The sequence below is a fragment of the Neophocaena asiaeorientalis genome, unplaced genomic scaffold (assembly GCF_003031525.2).
Source record: "Neophocaena asiaeorientalis asiaeorientalis breed wild unplaced genomic scaffold, Neophocaena_asiaeorientalis_V1.1 scaffold76, whole genome shotgun sequence".
NCBI classification, from domain to species: Eukaryota; Metazoa; Chordata; class Mammalia; order Artiodactyla; family Phocoenidae; genus Neophocaena; species Neophocaena asiaeorientalis.
The window spans coordinates 938,741-963,841 of record NW_020173668.1 but is presented as its reverse complement, the minus strand read 5'-3'; the positions used below and the strand labels follow the sequence as shown (position 1 = coordinate 963,841).

The 25,101-nt window shown below is 46.2% G+C and overlaps 1 protein-coding gene across 3 annotated transcripts; it reads left to right on the top strand.

Annotated features, from left to right (window-relative positions):
- Window positions 1–94: 94 nt before the first annotated feature.
- Window positions 95–25,001, top strand: PMF1 (polyamine modulated factor 1). Of its 3 annotated transcripts, none has more exons than XM_024748070.1 (5): window positions 95–357; window positions 20,588–20,693; window positions 21,425–21,525; window positions 22,744–22,939; window positions 24,485–25,001. In XM_024748070.1, the coding sequence occupies exons 1-5, from the start codon at window positions 197–199 to the stop codon at window positions 24,536–24,538; spliced, it is 618 nt and encodes a 205-aa protein (XP_024603838.1). In that variant the 5' UTR covers window positions 95–196; the 3' UTR covers window positions 24,539–25,001. The 3 variants fall into 3 exon arrangements, with proteins under 3 accessions (XP_024603838.1, XP_024603839.1, XP_024603840.1); XM_024748071.1 differs by lacking the exon at window positions 20,588–20,693 and adding an exon at window positions 15,113–15,221 and having other exon boundaries at window positions 95–354; window positions 24,485–24,995; XM_024748072.1 differs by having other exon boundaries at window positions 22,805–22,939; window positions 24,485–24,524.
- The last annotated feature ends 100 nt before the right edge of the window (window positions 25,002–25,101 follow it).

The following is a 25,101-nucleotide window of genomic DNA, read 5'->3' as shown; positions in this document are numbered from 1 at the left end:
AAAGTATGTTACGTAAGTGTATTGTTCTTGTATTAATACGTGTGTAACCCTCCGCCTCCGGCAGTTTCCCCTCCTCGCGGCTCGGTGATAGACATTCGCTGCTTCCAATCGGAGGCGCGCAGTCCGGGGGCGGCCAATCGGGGGCTTCGGTGGGCGGAGCGGTCGGGCCAGTTAGCTTTGGCGGTTTTATTTCAACATGGCCGAAGCGAGCGGCGTCAACGTAGGCAGCGGCTGTGAGGAAAAAGGGCCTGAGGAATTATCTCAGGAATCTGCGCGCCCCGGCACTACCATCTCGAGGGTGAAGCTTTTTGACACCATGGTGGACACTTTCATCCAGAAGTTGGTCGCTGCTGGGAGGTAAGGTGGAGGAAGTGAGGCTGAGTGCCAATCTCGCAGTAGGTTGAGGTGGGCGAGAAGCAAAAAGAGGGTTTGTCCCGCCAGAGTCTAAACCCCGCGAGACCAGGACGGCCCCAGGGGAACCAGCCCAGTCACGTGGGTCTGGGGTTCTGGGTTATTCATTGGCAGTCATATTCTATTCTCAATTCCTAACCTTCCGGAAGTCACGTGATGTTTACTAATACCTAATTAGGTAATGTGGAGCACATTTAGGACAAGTAGCTACTCCTTCCAGTAAACCTAGTTTTTGTTTTTTGTTTTTTTGTAAATAATGGATGCACTTATAAATTTATTTATTTTATTTATTTTTGGCTGCGTTGGGTCTTAGTTGCTGCCTGCGTGCTTTCTCTAGTTGCCACGAGTCCGGGCTGCTCTTCATTGTGGTGCGCAGGCTTCTCATTGTGGTGGCTCCTCTTGTTGCGGAGCAGGGGCTCCAGGCGCACGGGCTTCAGTAGTTGCAGCATGTAGGCTCAGTAGTTGTGGCTCACGGGCTCTAGAGCGCAGGCCCCGTAGTAGTGGCGCAGGGCTTAGTTGCTCCGTGGCATGTGGGATCTTCCTGGACCAGGGCTTGAACCCGTGCCGTTTCTTAACCACTGCACCATCAGTGAAGTCCCCAGTAAGCCTAGTTTTGATTATAGGTGGTTGAGAGGAAAGACACAGGCTTTGGAGTTAGATTTAGGGTTCAAGTCTTGGCCCAACTCAAAGTGAGCGAGACTTAACTGCTCTGTGCCTGCGTTCCTCATAACTAAAATGGGAACAATAGTACTTTTCTCATAGGGTCGGTCTTTCTGAGGTTTAAATGAGTAAAAACTCGGAAGGCTCTTAGAACAGTGCCGGCTACGTAGAAAGCATTAGACTTCTAGCTGTTGTTATGGAAATAGTAATAACCTTCACTGGGTGGTTGTGAGGACTAAATGTATTGCCATAGAAAGAAACACTTCCTCTCTTGATTTCTACTTTATATGAGCAATATTCTAACAATGCTGTTGACCTGAATTGTTGGACACTTTAATCAATAGAAATTGATATGGGCTTCCCTGGTGGCGCAGTGGTTGAGAATCCGCCTGCCAATGCAGGGGACGTGGGTTCAAGCCCTGGTCCGGGAGGATCCCACATGCCGCGGAGCAACTGGGCCCGTGCACCACAGCTGCTGAGCATTCTCAAGCCACAACTGCTGAGGCCCGCATGCCTGGAGCCCGTCCTCCGAGGCGGGAGAGGCCACCGCAGTGAGAGGCCTGCCCGCTGCAGCGAGGGGAGGCCCCCGCAACTAGAGAAAGCCCATGTGCAGCAACAAAGACACAGCGCGGCCAAAAATAAATAAAATAAATCAACCCCCCACCAAAAAATGAATAAAAGAAAAAATATTTTTTTTTAAAAATAGAAATTGATAAGAGGCCAGAGGAGAAATTCAGGCAAGGCTTTATTGAGACTCACGCTGCTGCATGAGGGAGTGAAAACAAGTTACAGGTGTCCTTGCTCATTTTTCTGAGGGGGAGTGAGCTGGTCCCTTAAATGGGGTGAGGGTAGGGGTGGATCCATTGGTCCGCTGGAAAGGTGGCTTAGGTGGTCTGCCCACCCCCTCAGTGGTGCTGTGTGCAGGGATCATGGGCAGTACCCTGCTTTTGCTCCTGACACCTCGAAAGTGACAGTTGGCTTTTTGGTCTTTTTGTATCTTGATCAGAATTTGCACCAACTGTGCATGTATGTAGTTGTTTTTAGTCCCTTATAGTTACTTTGTATTGTTGTTTGAGGAGACATTTGTCTAGGTGCAAGCACTGCAGGAAAGCGTCCCAGGTCCCAGCCTGTCACAACAGTATTGGACACTTTAAAGGAAGAGTTTTGTCCATGGTCCCATACCCCAGAACGTTAATGCTGAAACACTGTTATCAGAACTTTAAGGGGTCTGACCACAGCCTGTCTTCCATCCACCCTCTATGTCCCCACTACCCCTGTTCTTTAACATGATCAAGACTCTCATCTGCTCCCTATTTCCTTCCCTCCTGGTTTTAGGACTTTACCTTTCCTACAAAAACCTTATGATACATCTCTTCACTCACTGATTCACTCAGCAAATATTTGAATGACTATTCTGTGCCAGGCGCTGTGTCAGGTGCTGGGGATATGATAAAGCAGACAAGGCCCCTGTCATATTCAGTGGGTAGAGACATGAAGTAAACAAAATAATCATAGAGTTTGGTAAGGTAATGAACGAGCAACTTAAGGGAAAGGAAAACACTAGATAGGACAGTTAGGAGATTCCACTCTGAGGAAGTGACATTGATATGAAACAAAGAATAGAAGGGAACCAGCTTTTCAAAGAACTAGAGAAAAAGCTTATAGGAAGGAAGGACAGCTTGTGCAAAGGTCCTGAAATGGTCAGGGCGTTCTAGGAGCTGGCAGAGTGAGAGGAAAATCAGAGGAGGCTGCACAGGCAGGTGACAGCCTTATCAAGCAGGGCCTAGTTTCCATAGTAATAAATTTGATAAAATAATTTGTAATCATTTTTATGGCCCATTCATGACACATCATCATTTTATGTCCAGGCAAGACCTCTCCATTGATTGATTGATTGGCTTTCCCTTACTCATTCTTACCCTCCTCTCTCCTCCCCACAGGCCCTGCTTTCTGTTGGCTATATGTCCTCCATTTATTCATGTATTCATGTACAAATGTTTTTTGGACATCTCCAGTGTCTCAGGCTCTGTTTTAGGAGCTGGAGATACAGCAGTGATCAAGATAGGAAGGTCCCTGCTCTTGTGGAATAGACTTTCTTGTGCCACAAAGAAAAATAAATCAGCGTGAAGGAACAGAGAGCAATGGGGAAGGGGTCTAGGTTAGTGTGAGTGCAGGGAGGTGACATTTGAATAAGTCTGCATCCTTGTAAAGTGTATTGTTTTGTCTGTGTATTTTTTTTTAATTTGTTTATTTATTTTTGGCTGCGTTGGGTCTTTGTTGCTGCATGAGGGCTTTCTGTAGTTGAGGTAAGCGGGGGGCTACTCTTCCTTGTGGTGCATGGGCTTCTCATTGTTGCAGAGCACGGACTCTAGGTGTGCAGGCTTCGGTAGTTGTGGCCCATGGGCTCTAGAGTGCAGGCTCAGTAGTTCTGGCGCACGGCTTAGTTGCTCCGCAGCGTGTGGGATCTTCCCAGACCAGGGCTCCAACCCATGTCCCCTGCATTGGCAGGCGGATTCTTTTTTTTTTTTTGCGGTACGCGGGCCTCTCACTGTTGTGGCCTCTCCCGTTGCGGAGCACAGGCTCCGGGATGCGCAGGTTCAGTGGCCATAGCTCACGGGCCTAGCCGCTCCGCGGCCCAGACCGGGGCGCGAACCCGTGTCCCCTGCATCGGCAGGCGGACTCTCAACCACTGCGCCACCAGGGAAGCCCGGCAGGCGGATTCTTAACCACTGCGCCACCAGGGTAGTACCCTGTCTGTGTATGTTTTAAATTTATATGAATGATAGTTGTGCTGCATACGTCTTTTTTCACTTAATAGATTTTTTTTTTAAAGATCTAAGGATATACTATAAATGCATATGGTTCAGAGCTCTCAGTGCTGCTTGTCATTTCATGATATGCATCCAGCACTTACCCATTCCCTATCATGGCACCTGGTTGCTTCCAGCTCCCTCCTCCACAAATTATGTCAGGATACATCCCCTCACAGACTAGTGCTAGAATTTCTCTGAGGTATATAATGGATTGGAATCACGGGATCCAAGGGTTTATATCTACCTATGTTTTGTCAGATTGCTTTCCAGAAAAGCTGTTCCTTTCTCCTGTGTCCTCACCATCACTGGGTATCTACCATTCTAATATTTGCTATTCTGAAGGTGTGAAAGGGGTATTTCATTATTATTTTAATTTGCACATTTCTGATTCCTCATAGGTATGGGCAATTCCTTATATACCTCATTAGTCATTTGGCTTCCTTTTCTGTGAACTGCCTACTTATTTTCTGTAGTGTTTTTGGGTTTTTTTTGGACCTTTATTTTTTTAATTGGGTTTTTTATCTTGATGATTTGCTGGAGTTCCCTGTATAGTCTAGATATCAATCCTTTGTCTGTTTCAGACTGAAGAGGAAATAGCTGTCTCTGTTAGATGTTAACTTTGTCTATGATGTCCTTTGAGTAACAGAAATCCTTAATTAAATAAAAAATTACACAGATTTTAGTTGCTTACACTTTACCCCAGGAAGATGAAGCAGAAAGAGAAAGGTAGTCATCCCAAGGGACCTTCTCCCAAGCAGTATGGATACTCATGACTCTTCTCAGCCTTTGCACTAATTTCGCATCCTTCAAACAGTCATAATAAATTGCTAAGTATTGCCTAATCAATTTGTATTTTAAAACCCTTAATTTTCATGTAATTCATGTTTTTCATTTTATGGCTTGTGCTTTTGAGGTCTTCTTTACAGAGGCTATGCCAATGCCCAGGTCACAAAGATAATCTCCAGTGTTTTCTTCTATTGGCTATTTTATCATTTTACTCTCTGCTCTAAATCTGTGATCTGTCTGGATTCAGATGTAAAGTGGTAGTCTCAGTCAGTCTTATTTTTTTTGTTTTCCCAATCATTGTCAACTAAACAGTTCGTTCGTCCCCATTGCTTTAGGGAGCCCCTTTTATCGTATGGCAAGTGCCTCCGCCTATTGTGTCCCTGGGTCTCTCTTCTGCCCCAGATCTATTCACCTGTCTTTGTGCCAGTGCATATGGGTTCTTAATACCAAACCTTTGTAGCAAACTGTAAATCTGGTACAGCAAGTCCCTCTTCTCTCTTCACTTTAAAATTGACCCAGCTATTTGAGAACCTTGATTTTTTTCCTTGTGAACTTCAGAATGAATTTTTCTGGATCCTCAAAACATTCAGCTGCAATTTTTGGTATGTATTTTTGGCAAATTAAGGAAGTCCCTGTCTCATTCTAGTTTTCTGAGAATTATTAAGAAGATCATGATTTGGTGTTGAACCTATCAAATGTTTTCTTCCCCAGTTAAGAAGATCATATAATTTTTCTTTAGTTCATTAACGTTGATGATCTACATTGGAAGATTTTATGGAAGTTAAACTATCTTTGCATTCTTGGAATAAATCTACTTAATTATGATGCATTTAAAAAATACAGTTGGATTTAGTTAGATCAGTGTTTGTATGCCATAAGTGAAATGGGCCTATGGTTTCTTTTCTTTCACTGTCCTTATCAGCTTATAGCACCAAAGATATATTAGCCACATATATCCCTCTTCAGGAACGATTTATATAAAATCAGGATTATCTAGTCCTCAAAAGTTTGGAAGAGCTCATTTACGCCTAGAACTTTCTGGGGTTGTCAAGGACTGGCAGTATTATGTTAAAGAGCAGTGATGCAGTAGGCACCTTTGTTTTGTCCTCAAAGTGTCCCCATAGTGTTTGTTGCAGATTTTTGGTGTTTCTGTTTCTTTAACGGCTACAAGTCTGTTTAGATGTTATTTCTTCTTGTGACAGATTTGCCATTTTACAGGTTCCCCCCCAGAAATTTGTCTCTTTCACCTGTTATATTAACTTGTAACTGAACTGTTTGAAATTATTAATTTAATTTTCATTATTTCCCTTTTTTCCATTATATGCTGTTTATTTTCGACTTTATGTAGCCAGAGTTCTATCTTATTAATCTTTTTAAAGGATCAGCCTTTTTTTTTAAATTTCTGTGTTTTGAGGTTACTATTGGTCTCTTTGTATCTATCCTTATTTTTTTTTAATTTATTTAGATTTATTTTATTAGTCTCTTCACAAATTCTTCCTTCCTTTCTTTCTTTCTTTTTTTTTTTCTTGGCGGCGCCATGCAGGTTGCAGGATCTCAGTTCTCAAACCAGGGATTGAACCCAGGCCACGGCATTGAAAGCCTGGAATCCTAACCACTAGGACACCAGGGAACAGCTCCAAAATTCTTGAGTTGAACATTTAACTCTTCTTTTTCAATCGTTTTTGTTTTCTGAAAAATGTGTTTAAAACCATAAATTTTCATATAATTACTGCTTTTGCTGGTTTCTACAAATTCTTATATCTAATATTTTCATAGTCATTTATGTTTTTAAATTGAGATTTAATTCATATACCATAAAATTCACCCTTTAATGAGTGAAATTAGTATATTCAAAAAGTTGTGGAACCGTCACCATTATCTAATTCCAGAACATTCTTTTCACTCCAGAAACGTTGTACAGTATTCATTAGCAGTCACTTCCCATTTCTTTTTTTTTTTTTTTTTTTTTTTTCACTTCCCATTTCTCATCCCAGTCTCCCAGCTCCTGGTAACCATTTACTTTCTGTCTGTATGGATTTGCTTTTTTTTTTTTTTTTTTTTTTTTTTTGTGGTACGCAGGCCTCTCGTTGTGGCCTATCACGCTGCGGAGCACAGGCTCCAGACGCGCAGGCTCAGTGGCCATGGCTCACGGGCCTAGCCTTTCCGCGGCATGTGGGATCTTCCCGGACTGGGGCACGAACCCATGTCCCCTGCATCGGCAGGCGGACTCTCAACCACTGTGCCACCTGGGAAGCCCTGGATTTGCTTTCTCTGGACATTTTATATAAATGGAACCATATAACATGTGGTCTTATGTGTCTGGCTTCTTACACTTAGCTTAATGATTTCAGGGTTCATCCGTGTTATAGTATATATGAGTACTTCACTCCTTTTTATGACTAATAATTCCATTGTATGAATATACCATATTTCATTTATCCATTCATCAGTTGATAGACATTTGGAGTTGTTTTTAATTTTTTTTGTCTATTATGAGTAATGCTGTTATGAACATCTGTGAACAGGTGTTTTCAGTTCTCTTGGGGATATACATAGAAGTGAAAATGCTGGAGTGTATAGTAATTCTATGTTTAACTTTTTCAGGAATTGCCAAACTATTGTCCAAAGCAAGTGTACCAATTTACATTTACACCAGCAGTTTCTGAGGGTTCTGATTTCTCCACATCCTCACCAATACTTGTTAGGTCTATCTTTTTAATTACAGCCAGTAGTCATCCTAGTGGGTGTAAATTGGTATCACATAGCATCTTGGATTTGCCTTTTCCTAATGATTAATGATGCTGAGCATATTTCATGTGCTTATTGACCATTTGTATATCGTCTTTGGAGAAATGTCTATTCAAATTCATTGCTCATTTTAAAAAAATTATTTTTATTTAGTTGTGACAGCTCTTGCAGCAGGCGGGCTCCTTAGTTGCAGCAGGCAGTCTCCTTAGTTGTGGCTCACTGGCTCCTTAGTTGCGGCACATGGGCTGCTTAGTAGTGGCATGCATGTGGGATCTAGTTCCCTGACCAGGGATCGAACCCAGGCCCCCTGCATTGGGAGTGTGGAGTCTTAACCACCGTGCCAGCAGGGAAGTTCCTCATTGCTCATTTTCTAATTGGGTTATTTGTTGTTTTATTGTTAGCTTGTAAGAATTCTAATTTTGAGAAGTCCAATTTAGATTACTTATTAATTTTATTTATTTAGGTTAAAAATTGAGAAGAGTTTTTTCTTTGATTGCTTGAGCTTTTAGTGTCATATTTAAGAAAACATTGTGTAATGCAAGATCACGAAGATTTATGCCTATATTTTCTTCTATATAGTTTTAGCTCTTACATTTAGGTCTTTGATCCATTTTGAGTTAGTTTTTGTATGATATGAGAAAGAGGTCCAATTTCATATTTTTACATATGGGCATTGTCATTTAATTTTATGTACTTTGTAATTTTCCTTACCATTTCCTCTTTAACCCAATGATTATTTAGTAGTATGTCATTTGGTTTCCAGACATGTAATTTTTAAAAAGTTTTCCTTTTGTTGCAATTTCTAATTTTATAGCATTATGGTGAAATAACACAGTTTGTGGGATGCTGATTTTTTGGGAATTTTTGACACTGGCTCTATATGGCTAAGTCTATGGGCAGTTTTTGTCAGTGTTCCGTGTACACTTGAAAAGAGTGCAGTTTCTGTTTCTTGGGTATAAAATTCTATACTTATTTATTAGTTTGAGCTTTTAAATTTTATTATTAAAATATTTTAGGAATTCCCTGGCAGTCCAGTGGTTAGGACTCCATGCTCCCACTGCAGGGGACACGGGTTTGATCCCTGTTTCTTGATTGAGCCATTCATTTCTTTTTTAAAATCTCCCATCACAGTTGTTTATATCTATTTTTCCCCATAGTCTATCTTTGTTGCATTATATAGAGAGGTTATTATTTTTACTAGGTGCAAGGGAGTTTATTATTCTAAGAGAAATGGAAAGCCATTGATATTTTTTAAGTTGTGACTGGTCTTTTTTTTTTTTTTTCCGTGTGGGGGAGATGGCTCTCCACTGGCTTAAAAATCTATTTATTTGAAATGCTCTGAATACAGTGACTGATCTTTAAAAGGTACTCTGACTGCTGTGCAGATGATCGATTGTTGGTAGGATTCTTTTAAGGTCTTTCTAGGCTTCTAGACTCTGATTTTTTTGAGACCCCAGCCCACATCATGACAAATTTATTTATTTAAATTTATTTATTTACTTATTTATCTTTGGCTGTGTTGGGTCTTCGTGTTGCTTGCAGGCTTTCTCTAATTGTGGCGAGCAGGGGTACTCTTCGTTGTGGTGCACGGGCTTATCGTTGGGGTGGCTTCTCGTTGTGGAGCACAGGCTCTAGGGCACGCGGGCTTCAGTAGTTGTGGCATGCAGGCTCAGTATTTGTGGCTCGCAGGCTCTAGAGCAGAGGCTCAGTAGTTGTGCATGGGCCTAGTTGCTCCACAGCATGTGGGATCTTCCTGGACCAAGGATCAAACCTGTGTCCCCTGCATTGGCAGACGGATTCTTAACCGCTGGACCACCAGGGAAGTCCGACAAATATATTTAAAAAGCATCTAGTATCTTGACTGAGGTGGTGGTTACACATGTGATAAAGATACACAGGGGCTTCCCTGGTGGTGCAGTGGATAAGAATCCACCTGCCAATGCAGGGCACACAGGTTCGGTCCCTGGTCCGGGAAGATCTCACATGCTGCAGAGCAGCTAAGCCCATTGCCACAACTACTGAACCTGCGCTCTAGAGCCCGTGAGCCACAACTACTGAAGCCCGTGTGCCTAGAGCCCATGCTCCGCAACAAGAGAAGCCACCGCAATGAGAAGCCCGCGCACCGCAATGGAGAGTAGCCCCTGCTCGCCGCAACTAGAGAAAGCCCGGGCACAGCAACGAAGACCCAACGCAGCCAAAAATAAATTAAAAAAAAAAAAAAAAGATGTACACACACAAACAAATGTATGTGTAACTGTTGAAATCTGAATGAGTTCTTTGGATTGCACCAATGTCAGCTTCCTGGTTTTGATATTGTTCTATAGTTGTGTAAGATGTTAATAACATCAGGGAGGATACATTTCTTTGCAGCTTCGTACAAATCTATAATTATTTCAAAGAAGTTCAAAAAAGTTTACATACAAAAAATATTCATCGTAGCTCCATGTTCAGTGGAAAATAGTTGAAAACCACCAAAAATGTCCAATAATTGAAGAATGTGGTTATGTAAATATAATAACTATCTAATAAAATACTATGGGGACTTCCCTGGTGGCGCATTCGTTAAGAATCCGCCTGCCAATCGAGGGGACACGGGTTTGATCCCTGGTCTGGGAAGATCCCACATGCCGCGGAGCAACTAAGCCTGTGTGCCACAACTGCTGAGCCTGTGCTCTAGAGATCACTAGCCACAACTATTGAGCCCACGCGCCCTGGAGCCCATGCTCCGCAACAAGAGAAGCCACTGCAATGGGAAGCCTGCGCACCACAAGGAAGAGTAGCCCCCACTCGCCACACCTAGAGAAAGCCCATGCGCAGCGAAGACCCAACACAGCCAAAAATAAATATAAATATACATTTTTTTTAAAAAAGGTTAAAAAAAAAAAAGAGTGGTTTGGAGGGGAAGATGAGGGAAAGGGGATCTCCAAGAGGATGCTGACTCTTCATGATAGTGGTTTAGTGGAGGATTTTACCATCTACTGAGATGGGGAAGAAACACTCCCCGCTGAGAGCTGGGGGAGAGAAATGGGTCTGGGGTTGGAAATCAAGACATCTGTTTGGATAGGTTCAGTTGGAGATGCAAGGCAGCCACACTTCTGTTTCACAGCTCTTTTGCTCCCTCATTCTTCCAGCCCACCGACTGTCAAACCGAACTTCAGTATCCTGTCTGCACTCCTCTGCCCCTACACTCAGCCCCCGAGCAGCACTGTAGAGTCTCACCCATGGTGGAAAATGGTGCCTCCACAAAGTCATGTTCTTGGAATTCATGTGGGCCCTCAGTGAGCCCATGATCCTCGTGTCTCCAACCAGTTCTCTTGCCCTTCTCCACAGTAGCTATTTAAAATCTTCATCATGTCCCTCAGGCCCTTCCCCTGCTCTGCTCCCTGTACCCTCTCAGTGAAAATGACCCCAACACCTGGTTCATAGAGAGAATTGAGACCACCAGGCAGGAGTTTATACATTTACAAATTTGGCTGAGAGATGCCCAATCTTGCATCCTCCTAGCGACCTCCCCATCAATTTCCTTCCCTCTACATCCCAGGTTGTGGCTTTGGGTCTTTGCATTCCCAGGTTCTAGTTCTCCATCTCCAGTGTTTTCCTCAGCTTAGGGCAATTTGCCACCATTCCCCTAAAACCTTCCTTTCAAGGTCACTAATAACTCTTTGTTGCTAAATATTTTGGATATTTTTTCATCTTTAACCTACTTGCTTTCCTTGCAGCATTTGACTGTTAACCACTTCTCTGTCCTTGATATTTCTCTCCTGGCTTGCAACACCATTCTCTGTCCCTTTACCTCACTAGTTGCTCCTTCTTGGGCTCTTTCTCCACTTGACCCTTAAATGTGTGAGTATTGCCCTTTCCTTACTTCACCTACACATGTTCATGATCACATCCCATTTGATATCTTGCTGCTGCTGAAAGTCCTTTGTGACTGTTCATTGCTCCTTACCATGGCTTCCAAGGCCCCACATGTTCTAGCCCCTGCCTACTTCTTGTTCCCCTCTCTAACTATACTTGCTTATACTAACCTCATTTCCTAGAATGTCAAGAGCTTTCTCACCTCAGGGCACTTTGCACTTGTTGTTTGCTCTGCCAGCAATGATTTTCCTCCATCTCTTCCCTGACTTTCTCTAAAGCCACCTTTCACCCCTGGTTATTCTTTATCATGGCACCTTATTTTATTCCTTCATAGCACTTATCACAGTATATAGTTCTACTGTCTGCCTGTTTGTTTGTGGTCTATCTTCCCCACATAAAACGTAAGGTCCTTGAGGACAGGACCTTATCTGTCTTGTTCACCACTCTCTACTCATTGCTTATTATGGTGCCTGGCACATAGTAGATATTCAATAAATAGTTTTGGAATAAATGAGGGTTCCCAAGCCACATCTTCCTCCTGAGCTTCAGACCTCTATCTCTAACAGTCTACTACTAGAAATCTCCACTTGGTGTCCCTCAGAACCATTAAGTTCAGCAAAACAGGATTTCTCCTCCCTCTGTGGTCCCAAACTTGGTTGAAGATACCACCATCTACTCATTCTCTAGGCCAGAGATTTGGGAGTCCTCATTGACCCCTTACTTCCAGTCAACCACCAAGCCCTGTTGGTTCCAGCCTGTCTCCTCAGTGTCCTCTCCATCCTTTGCAAATGCTTTAGTTCAGCCCCTCACTATCTCTCATACGATTGTTGCACCAGCTTCCAAAATGGCCCTCCAGCTTCAGTCCTGCCCCCTACAGTCTACAGCTCAGATTTGAGCATGTATTTCTCCTGCTTAATTGGCTCAGGGTTGCTTCCAGAATCAAATGTCAGCTCCTTAGCTTAGTGTAAAAGGCCATTAACTCCTTGGCCCCTCCTGTCTCTCTAGCCATGGTCAGGGCCATGGGTATGCAGCATATGCACACTTGCGTGCAGGTGCAAACATACACGCACATAAGCTCTTCTGCTTTGAGTGCTGCACTGTCCCCCCACCCTTGCCACCTGCTCTTTCCACTTACTGCTTCTCGCTAGAACAGGCTTCCCCTCATTTTGTTAAGTAGGAACTTACGGCTGGTTTCCACATAGAAAGGGCTCAGTAAAATGTCGTATGAATACAGACTTTTAAAATGTATCCAAATGCTTGACCCTCTCCCAAGTCATTAGAAGTCCTCAATCCCAAAGACCAAGTATTTATAGCGAGGACAGGAATCTTTACATAGTAAAAGCTAGTTTATTCACATGTCATTTATCCAAACGGATATTTTAAACCGCAGGTTGGTTTTCCCTACAGCTCAGCATATTTTTCACATTCATGTTAGCTTAACTAGGGGGGCAAATTATATGATGCACTCCACAGTGACTGGAAGATTATTGGCCTCGCTGGGCTATCAGATCTCACAGACCCACAACCCTGTCTTCAGTTAGGGTGTCTTCATTTCATTGGATCGGCTGACACAAAGACGCCCGAATCTGTCCTTTCTCAGGCTTCAGAACATAGAAACGTGGCCATGTTGGAACTTACCATTTGCGACCTCTCCCTTGTCCTCTGAAAATGAAGGATTCTTTTCTGTCCTTACAGCCTCCTGGACCTTCTGAGAAACAGCTGTTCTCTTAAAGCAAGCAGATGAGGCTTGCTATGTTTTGTTATAAATCAGGACCCGCCAAGAGAGGCAGTTGATTAGAGTTGGTGTTGGTGGGGCCCCGGTTGAAGTTAGCACTGTTTGGGGTACCCGTGGCACCTGGCAGCTGTGCCACATGTGTTGTCAGTGCCGGGGGGGCTGAAGGGAGTGAGAGGTGATTGGCAGTTCCTAAGTTCTTAGATGCCAGACTGGTCCAGTGCCTGTCCTGGTCCAGTCTTGCAGCCTGAGATGTGCTGCAGTGTGATTTGTGTAAACTGACTTAAAGCCTACGTCTGACAGTGACCGAGGAAGGAGAGCTGATTGCATTCGTACATGAACTAGTAGAGTTTTAAACTAGTGGCAGAGACTGTTGGTGTTCATAGGAAACAGTTTTTCACAGGAAAGAGTGGTTTGATATGTAAAATGTTCCGATTAAATAAGTGTTTCAGAAATATCTCACCATCTTTGAATGTGCAGATGATGCGTGCTACTGGCGGTGATTCGTTTCTGAAGTGTGGGTATGACTCATCAGATTGTGGTATGCGGCTTCAGCCCCATCATGCTGATTCTCTCTTCTTTGTGTGTTTCCAGACCATCTACCTCACTCTATCCCTACTGTGTCTGCCTTGCTCAAGTCGGCAGTCACCTCAGCTGTGCCTCCTGAGTCTACCCTCACACAGCAGCCGGAGGGAGCTTCTAACATACAAATATGATCTTGTCCCACCCCTGCTTAAAACCCTTTTCTAGCTCCTCCCATCATGATATGGTCTAGACTCTATGTGTCTGGCCTACCAGCCTGCAGACTGTGTGTCTTGGAGGCCAAGGCACCTGATCCAGAGCAGATGGTTCCACATGTCCCAACTCTGTGACCTTGGATAAGCTTCTCTCTGCCTCAGCATTCTCATCTGAAAAATGGGCATGGTGATAATAGACCCTACTTCATAGAGTTATCGTGAGGACTAAGTGAGTTACTTCACGTAGAGTGCTTAGAACAGTGCCTGGTTCTAGTCAATGCTCAGTACACATTTCTTGTTATTACATCTTCATACACAGGCATGTCTGTGCACTCTTCAGCTGCGCTGCCAGGGCCTTCTGTCCTCTGACCGACTCCTGCTGCTCTCATAGGTCTCAGACGTTGCTTCCTCCAGGAAGTCCTTGTTGGTTGCATCACTTGCAAATATTTTCTCCCAGTTCGTAGAGAAACTGGTTTATGGTTTCCTTTGCTGTGCAAAAGCTTGTAAGTTTGATTAGGTCCCATTTGTTTATTTTTGCTTTGATTTCTATTGCCTTGGGAGGCTGGCCTAAGAAAACATTGGTACAATTTATGTCAGAATGTTTTGCCTGTGTTTTCTTCTAGGAGTTTTACGGTGTCAGGTCTTATATTTTAAGTCTTTAAGACATTTTGAGTTTATTTTTGTGTATGGTGTGAGGGAATGTTCTAACTTAATTGATTTACATGTGGCTGACTGACCTCTTATTTTCATCAAGGAACACTTCTGTTTTCTTTTCCCCTCTTGCTTTCTCAGTCTTTGGGGCTGAGAAAGGGGGGAGGGGGAAAGACCAAACAGAGAAACCCCTTCCCTCCCCTCCCCTCCCTTCCCTTCTCTTTTCTCTGCTTTCATTTTTTAAATAAATAAATAAATTTATTTATTTATTTTTGGCTGTGTTGGATCTTTGTTGCTGTGCACGGGCTCTCTCTAGTTGCGGCAAGTGAGGGCTACTCTTCTTTGCGGTGCGTGGGCTTCTCATTGCAGTGGCTTCTCTTCTTGCAGAGCACGGGCTCTAGGGTGCGCAAGCTTCAATAGTTGTGGCTCGCAGGCTCTAGAGCGCAGGCTCAGTAGTTGTGGCGCATCGGCTTAGTTGCTCCGCAGCATATGGGATCTTCCCTGACCAGGGCTCAAACCCATGTCACCTGCATTAGCAGGCGGAGTCTTAACCCCTGCTCCACCAGGGAAGTCCGAAAAACATTTCTTAATGAAACAGGGCAGCTGTACAGGTGGTGGTTGGAGGGTGGAGAGCATGAATTTCTGTCACTGCGCTCCCCCGCTTCTATCCCCAGCTTCTATCCCCAGCTTCTATTCCGTCTTGGTCTGTCTTTGGCCTCCTCTCCTTTACTGGTCGGAAACGCCAGTTCTCACCCGCCCTCTGGCGGACAGTCTGTGGAACATGCGTTCAGTCGGGCAGCAAGCCGGTTACCATGGAGAAAGAAGGCAAGCCAGGGCTTCCTTAGCACTAGTACACGTGTTTACTTGTCTGTGCCTCTGTCTTTCCATTCTTACACAATTTATCTGCGTATGTAAACTGACAGATTGACTAGCCACCAGAGTTTGATTCTGGCCTTAAGTACTTTAAGTTAAACTTGTGTGATAATTCAGTTTACAATGAGTTTTTAGTGCAGTAAAAGACATGCTTTATCAGTGAGTTCAAAAACAGTGATGGGGCTTCCCTGGTGGCGCAGTGGTTGAGAGTCTGCCTGCGGATGCAGGGGACACGGGTTCGTGCCCCGGTCTGGGAAGATCCCACATGCCGTGGTGTGGCTAGGCCCGTGAGCCATGGCCGTTGAGCCTGCGCGTCTGGAGCCTGTGCTCCGCAACGGGAGAGGCCACAACACTGAGAGGCCCGCGTACCGCAAAAACAAACAAACAAACAGTGATGGTATCTCAGATATTGCACAAGAAGTATTTAAGAGAAAAAAATAGGTTAAAATCAGTTAATGTAGTCATCTCTGTTTTGAAGCAGTAAATGCAGCTTTTAAAAGTTACTTTCGGGAGGGAGATGCAGAGGGAAGAGATATGGGAACATATGTATATGTATAACTGATTCACTTTGTTATAAAGCAGAAACTAACACATCATTGTAAAGCAATTATACTCCAATAAAGATGTAAAAAAAAAAGTTACTTTCATTGATGACAAATGTGGTCCTTTCTGTGGGACAACAGTGTAGCCTTTTCTTTGTAGTGGGGGCCAATGGGTTCTTCCTGCATATGCAGTTGCAACCAAAATGCATTTACTAAGCCCCTGCTTCTGCAGACTTCTCAACCCTGGGAAGCCAAGTTACTGACTGTGTTCTACACTTCTCAGGCGGTGGTGAGGACTGTTCCTTTGAGAATAGTAATAATAATTGTAGCTAACATGGAGCATTTCCGGGTGTGCTCTGCACTGTACTAAGTATTTGTTTATGTAACCTCATTTCATCCTCACAGTAATTTTGTGACTTATGGATAGTTATTATCTCCATTCGACAAAGGAGGAAACTGAGGCTTATAAAGGTAAAGAAGGTGTCCGGGCTCACTCAGCTGATGAGGGGTAGAGGTAGGATATGAACGTAGGCAAAAGGACAGGCAGTCTTTAGAGCCGTACACTCACCCAGCACAAAGCTGGATGGCCCCTTGTGTACCCTTGGAAGGCCGAGGCCAGGAGACCGTTCCAGCAGAGGGCAAAGGGGGGCTTGGCAGAGGGGCCATTGGGGATGCTCTGTGAAGAGGACTGCTCTGTCCAAGTAGCCCAGGGGTCCAGGGTAGGGGAGGTGGCTGGGAATGGACCAAGCCTGAGGCCAGGCAGCCCAGGTCTCAGCTCAGCCCCAGTTGCCTGGTCTACAGCATGTCTTGAGTGTGCTATTCTGGGTACCCTGGAAATCCCAGCACCATTGCAGATGGCGTCCCTATCCACAAAGACATTAGAGTTTACATGAGAAGATAAAAGTTAATGTTTGGAGGGGGTGGCAATGAATGTTTTCTAAAATGCATCACTTTTCCTGTTTCTCTGTGAATGTATGTTTTTGGGAAATTCACAAGGGCATTCACAGCATTCCCAGGTCTGCATTGTCTCCCAAGAAAGGAATCCCTGGGGGCTGGGGGGAGAGGGAATTGCATGAAGTTGATCAAAAGATACAAACTTCCAGTTATAAGATAAATAAGTACTAGGGATGTAACGTACAACTTGATGACTACAGTTAACATTGCTGTATGGTATATGTGAAAGCTGTTAAGAAAGTAGATCCGGGCTTTCCTGGTGGCGCAGTGGTTGAGAGTAGAAAAAAAAAAAAAAAAAAAAAAGTAGATCCTACGAGTTCTCATAACAAGAAAAATCCTTTTTTTTCTTTTGTTTCTATTTGAGATGATGGATATTAACCACACTTATTGTGGTAATCATTTACCAATATATCTAAGTCAAATCATTATGCTGTATACCTTAAACTTACAGGGTGCTGTATGTCAATTATGTCTCAATGAAACTAGAAGAAAAGAAAAGAAACCTAAATGTCCATCGATAGATGAATGGATAAAGAAGATGTGGTAAATATATACAGTGGAATATTACATAAAATATATACAGTGGAATATATATATATAAATATATACATATAAATATATATACAGTGGAATATTATATAAAAAGAAATGAAATTTGGTCATTTGTAGAGATGTGTATGGATGTAGAGTCTGTCATATAGAGTGAAGTAAGTCAGAAAGAGAAAAACTAATACCATATATTAATGCATATATGTGGAATCTAGAAAAATGGTACAGATGAATATATTTGCAGGGCAGTAATAGAAACGCAGACGTACAGAATGGACGTGTGGACACAGTGGGGGACGGGGAGGGTAGGATGAATTGGGAGATTAGGTTTGACATAAATACTCTACCATGTGTAAAATAGACAGCCAGTGGGAACCCTGCTGTATAGCACAGGGAGCTCAACTCAGTGCTCTGTGATGACCTAGATGGGCGGGATTGGGGGGAGGGAGGTCCAAGAGGGATGGGATATATGTATACATATAGCTGATTCACTTCACTGTACAGCAGAAACTAACACAACATTGTAAAGCAATTATATTCCAATAAAAAAAGAAAAGAAATCACTTTCCTCCTGACCTCCAACCTGGCTGTTCTCCCTCCATGTCCTTGGAGCATATGTTTCCCATCTTGTGTGTTTGTAACAGTGTACATGTTTCTGGGTCCTTCACTTTCACTGAAGTCTCAGAAGGGTTGACGGGCAGCACTGGTGGGCAGAATTATCCTCACCCCTGCCCTGGGCCCTGTCTGCTGCCAGCCGCCTGAACTGGGTGGAGATGCACCCAGCTCAGATGTGCCTGGCGAGTGGGCTGGGAGGAGGAACAGGATCTCCCGTGTTTGAGCCAAACCCATTTCAAGCCACAATTACCCGGTTTCAATTCCAGCTGTGCTTTGTCAGGTGTCATGTATCCCTCCACATTCCTCCATGTAGCCACATGGCTGCGTGGCTCGTGGGGTCAGTGGCAAAACAACAAGATGTCTGGGGCTCTGCTGCAGGTTGAAATGATGCCTGTCATCTTTGTATTGTCCTTTTGGTACCTAGGTTTAGCCTCCAAGGGGTACTGATGTCTAATGTGTACCCTCAGAAGGATGAGAGACTGTCACCCTTACCCAGAGGTGTGCTGGTAGGTGCGTACAGCCAGCTCTCCTGAAATAAAGCCCTGGCTTGCAGTGTTTGCCAGTTTCTGCTAAGCTTACCAGCGTAGCATCACTACACACAGTAGAGAAGAGATGGGCAGCAGCACACCTGTTTCCACAGATCGAGACCATAGATGGAAACAGCTTCCAGAGCAGAGTAAAATGTGTAGAATGATTAGGAAGTCATATGTTTTGAGCAGTTAGTATCTTTTTTTTTAAATAAATTTATTTATTTAATTTATTTATTTTTGGCTGCGTTGGGTCTTCGTTGCTGTGTGCGGGCTTTCTCTAGTTGTGGCTAGCGGGGGCTACTCTTCGTTGCAGTGTGTGGGCTTCTCATTGCGGTGGCTTCTCTTGTTGCGGAGCACAGGCTCTAGGTGCGCGGGCTTCAGTAGTTGTGGCACGTGGGCTCAGTAGTTGTGGCTTACGGGCTTAGTTGCTCTGCGGCATGTGGGATCTTCCTGGACCAGGGCTCGAACCCATGTCCCCTGCATTGGCAGGCAGATTCTTAACCGCTGCCCCACCAGGGACGTCCCGGTACCTTTGTTTTTAATATAATTTATTGTAACTTTGTATAATTTAATTTTCAGTAATAGCTGTGTTTAACAACTGGCTCACAGATTTCCTGGAAATTTAACGGTTATCTCTTGCAAGCCACTGTGAGCTGGCCTCAGCACACCACTGCTCTCACACTGCACCTGTTTCAGAAGACATTGTTTTGGGGGTAGGAATTAGGCCAGGAGGCCCAAAGAGCCATGAGAAAAGGAGGACCCACTAGTGACTCCCTGGGTGTGGTGGGGGCTATGCATGGGGTTCCAGGTACCTAACCCCCTGTTTGTCCAGAGCCCAGCAGCCTGGCTCACATGGCTGAGGGGTATCTGGGCCCATAGCGAAGCGTCAGGGTGGGTTTTTTGTGTTCCAGGACTCCTCCTCAGACACTTTTCACAGGTCCCTTGAACATTGCTTCATCAGAGAGGGCTTCACCGACCACCTCCCCACTTAGAGGTGATCCCCATGGTACACACTCTCAGCCCCATGACCCTGGTCCTTTTCCTTCCAGGCACTCTCCACAAGTAATCTTCTCCACATTCACATGTGAGTTTCTATGTTTGCTGCCATCTCTTCCTCTACTGGAAGCTCTAGGAGGGCCGGGCCAGTCTCACTGACCCGGAGCACCCAGCACATAGCAGGTGCTCAGTGAACACTTGTGGAGGGGAAGGGCCTGAGAGAGCAGGCTGAGAGACACGCACAAAAATGAGGAGGGAGAGGAGACAGCCATTTACCTTATTTGAGTTTCTTTTTCCAAGAAGAACAAGCCGTTGGCAGTGTACTGGGTACCCTTTGACCTTTCCAGCTACAAGGGGTGTATCTGCTGCCAAGTGACAGAGACCTGATTTTAAATGGTGTGAACAATAAGAGAAATCCATTAGCTCACTAACAAGAAGCCCCAAGGTAGGGTTGCTCCAGGTGGGTGTTTTCAGCAGCTTGACGATATTCTCAGAGACCCGGCTTCTTTCCCTCTTTCTGCTCTGCCTCCTTAGGGTAGAAACTTTGCTCTCAGACCAGGCCCTCCATGGTTGCCGGGAGCTAGAGGCATCACCTGGATATAGTCATGCCCTACAGACATCAGTTCGTTCCGGTGTGGCTCTTTTTAGGAGTAAGGAAACCTCTCCGAGAGACCACATGTCCTGTCCTAACGCAGCCCTGCAAGGGGACTAGGATGACCAGAGCTTCTCAAAGTGGAGTGCCCAGACCAGCAGCACCAGCAGCACCGGCAGCACCTTGGAGCTTGTTCAAAACTGAGGGGGTGGGGCCCAGCGATCTGAGTTTTAACAAGCTCTCCTGGTGATTTGGTGCTTGGTAAGGTCAAGTTTAAGAACCACGGCTGGCCTAATTGTGACCCACCCTTCAGAGGGTGAACTCAACTGGGGCTCTGCTGAGAGGAAGTGGGGAGACTGGTGGGGCTGAGCCATCCTCAGAGACTGGAGCTGCAGATGAGACACTTTGCATCTACTGCCTTTAACCAGCACCATGAAGGAGACAAGGCTCAGAGTCCTGTGATGAGGGGCAGGGCTGCCCAGGCAAGAAGAGCCTATGACTCTGAACCCCCCAACCTTTGCCTTCTCTCCTTACCCCCAGCTACCAGAGATTCACTGACTGTTACAAGTGCTTCTACCAGTTGCAGCCTGAGATGACACGGCGCATCTATGACAAATTTGTAACTCAGTTGCAGACATCTATCCAGGTGAGTGGCAAGAAGCCCGGCAGGTACTATTAGCTCGGGTCCTGCCTCCAGATCGTCAGCCCCCTGAAGGCAGGGACCCTGCCGTCAGCCCCTCTGTACCCTCAGTCCCCGAAACTGTCCTCTGTGCCCCCAGGCTGCAGTGGCCATCATCCGTTCCCTCCAAATGACAGGGGTATCTTGAATGCCTCTTGTCTCATTGCCCTGTGTTGTAATTGAGTTTATAGTTGTTGTCCCACCTGACCTTGTGATCTCAGCGAGGGCATGCCTGGGTCTACTCCTCTGTGTTTCTTCAGCACCTGGTGCAGAGCCTGGCACAGAGGAGGCATTTAGCAAATTGTTGAATTCATTGGAACTGCATACCGGAGGGGATACAGAAAAGGACAGGATTCCATTCCTGTCTTTAAGTGATCCCTCTTGGGAGTTTAACTTCCATGCTGTCACACTCCAGGATGGGCTTCGTTAAGCATCAGAATGTATGTGTGCTGTCCGCAAAGGGTGCTCAGCTGTGGGGACAACAGCAAGGATGCAGCCTTCAGAGATGATGTGCTGCAGGCTCTTTTTAAAGGTTTTCTATTTTATACTTTATTTTCTTAATTATAAAAGTCACATGTAGAAAAGTTGGAATGTTTGTATAAAGACAGAACTTAAATTAGCTAAAATTTTACTAAGTGCCGTTAGTAGTTCAGCATGTGGAGTTGTCTGGTATTACTATAGCTCTTTCCTCTTTTCAGGAGGAAATCTCTGAAATCAAAGCGGAGGGAAACCTGGAAGCTGTCCTGAATGCGCTGGATGCGATTGTGGAAGGAAGCAAGGACTGCGAGGAGCCGGCTTGGTGAGAAGGGTGATGCCTGCCCCCCGGCATGGACAGGTGGAGAGGACCAACACCAAACAGTGACCCAGAACAGAGAGACAAATGCATAGCCCCTCTGGGGCAGGAGAGCTGGGGGCAAGCGCATGTAGTCCAGGGGGTTGAGGTGACTGGGATGAGAGAAATCTTCCCAGGGAGCTCATTTCAGGACCCATCTGGCCTGCAAGAGAGAGGGTAGAGGGAGTGGGATGAGGCACAATAGCGAGGTTTGGAGTCTTATGTCGATTAGTCTGGCCCAGGCATCTGGTTTTTATTCATTTGTTCATTCAACAAACACTTAGAAGTACTTACTATACGCCTAATACTGTTGTAGATGCCAGAGACTCAGCAGTGACTAAGACACGAAAGACCTTCTCTCCCGGGGCTGTCATTCCAGTGGGCAGCCCTGCTGCCAGGTTGTTCTGGGCAGGATGGAGAAGGAGGCCCTGGGGACAGGAGTGGAGAGTTGAGGCCACCGAGATGGCAAGTGGCCTGAGCTCCTGCCTCCTGCCTCCATTCCCTGCCTGAGTAGAATTCTAGGTCAGGAGGAGTAAAAACCTTTTTTGTGCTTTTCAATTTGCTAATGCTTTGTGACATTCATAACTTAAGAGAATTAACTTTTATAACTGAGAAAGAATTTTTAAAGAACCTACAGTGGCTTCTACCCCACTGCCCATCAGAACTGGCCTATCTCCTCACTCTGGGCACTCAGCACCCCCTAAACTCTTGCCTCCTCAGACCTGTCTTTCCTGTATCTTCTCACATTAGCCAGCCAGGGCCTCTTGGGGTCTGGGCCTGCTCTCAGGCCACCACCTTCCCCCATCTCTCCAGCTCACAGTCCCATGGTGTGGAGGCACCAGCAAGGCACATGGTCACAAGGACCGAGGAAATCATCTCCAGCCCTGGAGGTTTACAGCTGGAGGGAGTGTCTATGGATGAGGAGGAGGGCTAAGGTGTGGGTTGGTGAGAAGAGGAGAGATGGGTTCCTGGGAGCTGAAGCTAAGGGACAAGGGGTTAGCGTCCCCTCAGGAGCAGGAGCCATGCGGTTGGATCTTGGGAGTGAGAGGGACTGCAGGAGAGTCCTGGAGAGCCAGCCAGCTGGAGGCTGAAGGTGGGAATGCCACTGGCTGGGTTTGGAAGGAGAAGCCTTACCCCACACAACGACTCTCTGTCCCCACCCCTGCGCCCCCTGCGGCCCTGCAGGCGCCCTAGTGGGATCCCAGAGAAGGACCTGTGCAGCGCTGTGGTGCCCTACTTTCTGCAGCAGCGGGACGCCCTGCAGCGCCGTGTGCAGAAACAGGAGGCCGAGAACAGGCAGCTGGCAGATGCCGTCCTGGCCGGGCGCAGGCAGGTGGAGGAGCTGCAGCTGCAGGGCCAGGCCCGGCAGCAGGCCTGGCAGGTGAGTGTCCCGGCCCTGCCCTCAGGCACGTGCTCCCCTGCTGCAGCCGAGGAGAAAACGGGCCCAGGGAGGGCAAGTGACTTGCCCAGGGATGGCTCCTCCACGTCAGGATCAGGGTTAATCCTCTGTAGCCATGGTGGTTCTACTCCATGTGATCACTGCCCAGTACTTTTAAAATGTGTACAGTAGAATGACTTCTAGAGCCGTCAACATACCTAAGACATATCCTCCATGCAACAAATATGTGTCCTTTGAGGGTGAACTCAATTTCTGAAAGTGGCCCACAGTCACTTGGGGCCAAGTTGGTGAATAAGGGGCAAGAGAGTAATCAGGCTGGGTGACGCAGATAGCACATGTGGCTACAGAGTGATGAGATGGATTTTCTCGCCAGCTCAAAATGTAGTTCCAAAAGAGGGTTTCTAGTGGGGCTTGAACGGTGGCCCATTATTGGGTTCTCCTCATCATTTAGATGTCCAACTTATGTTTACCTGTGGCCACTCGACAGCTCCCTTCCTGGGGCAGACCCTCCTATTCCCGAGGGGAAGAAGTCCCCAGATCCATGGCTCTCAGGTCCCCTGGTCTTCTTCCCAAGACCAGTCAGGGGCAATCTGAAGGCCCTGCCCCAGCCTCAGCAAGGCCCCAAGCCTCAGGGAGGCGGCAGCAGGAGAAAGGCTGGTGCCTTGCTCTGCTTCCTCTTATCTTCACCCCCTCAGCCTCCTCCTGTAACACACTGGCCCTGGGAGTGTGTAGTGTAGTGTAGTGTAGTGTGGTGGCCCAGGCCCTACACAGCAGACACCCAGGTGGTATAACCAAGGCCTCAGCCTAGTGCCGTCTCCTGGGACAGGTTCCACAGTTGAGAGTTGTGTCTCGGGTACTCTCGGGGCTGCCTTGCTGAGTCCTGGGGCTGCCTTGCTGAGTCCTCCGGCTGCTCTGCCATTGGCGCTTCATCACCATGAGGCCAAGGGTCACTCCCCTGTCTAGGCTTTGGCTTCCAAATTGGCCAAATAGTGATCCCCAACGCCCTGCCAGCTCTGACATTCAGTGCTTCTATTTTAAGAGGAAGAAGGAAGCCCCCTGCTCTTATAGCCACACCTCTCCCATTACAGCTACAGATGCTAACCATTGTTTGAAGTGGGTCAGCTGGATTGAGTGTTGAGTGCTGAGCCCTGTGTGGGCTCAAAGAGCCCTTTTTCACTACAATTCCCATGTCTGTAGCCCAGCTGAAAGTCCACTTAATTTAAGAAAGTTTCTCAGCTAGAAATCTCCAGTGAGGTCAGAGGATTGGGGGATACTTAAGGGGCCCTTTTTGAAAATTGGCTCTTCTCTGGGGAGGCCCAGCCTAGGTGGCCATGGCACCCAGCCTGCCATAAACAACTGCTGAGTGGGGCGGATTTCCTAATATGCCTTGCTGGGCCTGTGATATGAGTTTCAGACCCCTTCCTTATCATCCTGGGGGAAACCCAGGCCTGGAGTCAAGGACAGTAGAGGGAAAGGGTTTGGATTTTCTCATCTCCCAGTCTGTCTGTTCTCTCTCATTGATGCCAGGCTCTACACAGAGAACAGAAGGAGCTGGTGGCTGTGCTGAGGGAGCCTGAGTGAGGAGGAGAGGGCCTGGCCCAGGAGCAGAGGGCAGTCAAGGTCAAGGGCCTGTGGTCCAGGATGCTGAGCCTGAGTGAGCTGCCTCCGAGAACAGTCCCTAAGCAGTGATGAAATTTGCCGGAGAAGGAGGCCTCAGCTGTCTCCACTGCCTTTGTGCCTCTGGGGCTCCCTTGGGGTCAAAAACACACACTACCTTCAGATTCCTCAGTGTTTTCTTCTAACTTTAGGATTCTTGGCCAGCTCCCGCCCTGGGAATTAGGCACCATGCTGCCTCTCCTTTAGGTTCAGGCCAACCCCCCACCCTACCCCCATCACACATATCGCCTATTCCTGAGCCCTCCCTAGGACCTGGCTTGGGGAATCTGTATTCAGTTTCCACTGATTGCCCCCTTGCTGGCCAGCCCAAGGGCCCTTGCCATGTTCTCTCCACATCCGCAAATAAACTTCCTCCACTACACTGTAATCTGTGAGGATGCTCCCTCTGCCTGGGCCTCTCCCAGGACTCTCCTGGGCCAAGATCCCACCCTGGACTCCAGAGTCCTGGCTCCAGTCGAGGCCCCAGT

Excerpts from the sequence above, each read along its gene's own strand:
- PMF1 (XM_024748070.1), top strand. The coding sequence starts at position 197 with ATGGCCGAAGCGAGCGGCGTCAACGTAGGCAGCGGCTGTGAGGAAAAA. Across the intron at positions 358-20,587 it reads AAGTTGGTCGCTGCTGGGAG|CTACCAGAGATTCACTGACT; the intron begins GTAAGGTGGAGG and ends CCTTACCCCCAG. Across the intron at positions 22,940-24,484 it reads CCCGGCAGCAGGCCTGGCAG|GCTCTACACAGAGAACAGAA; the intron begins GTGAGTGTCCCG and ends CATTGATGCCAG.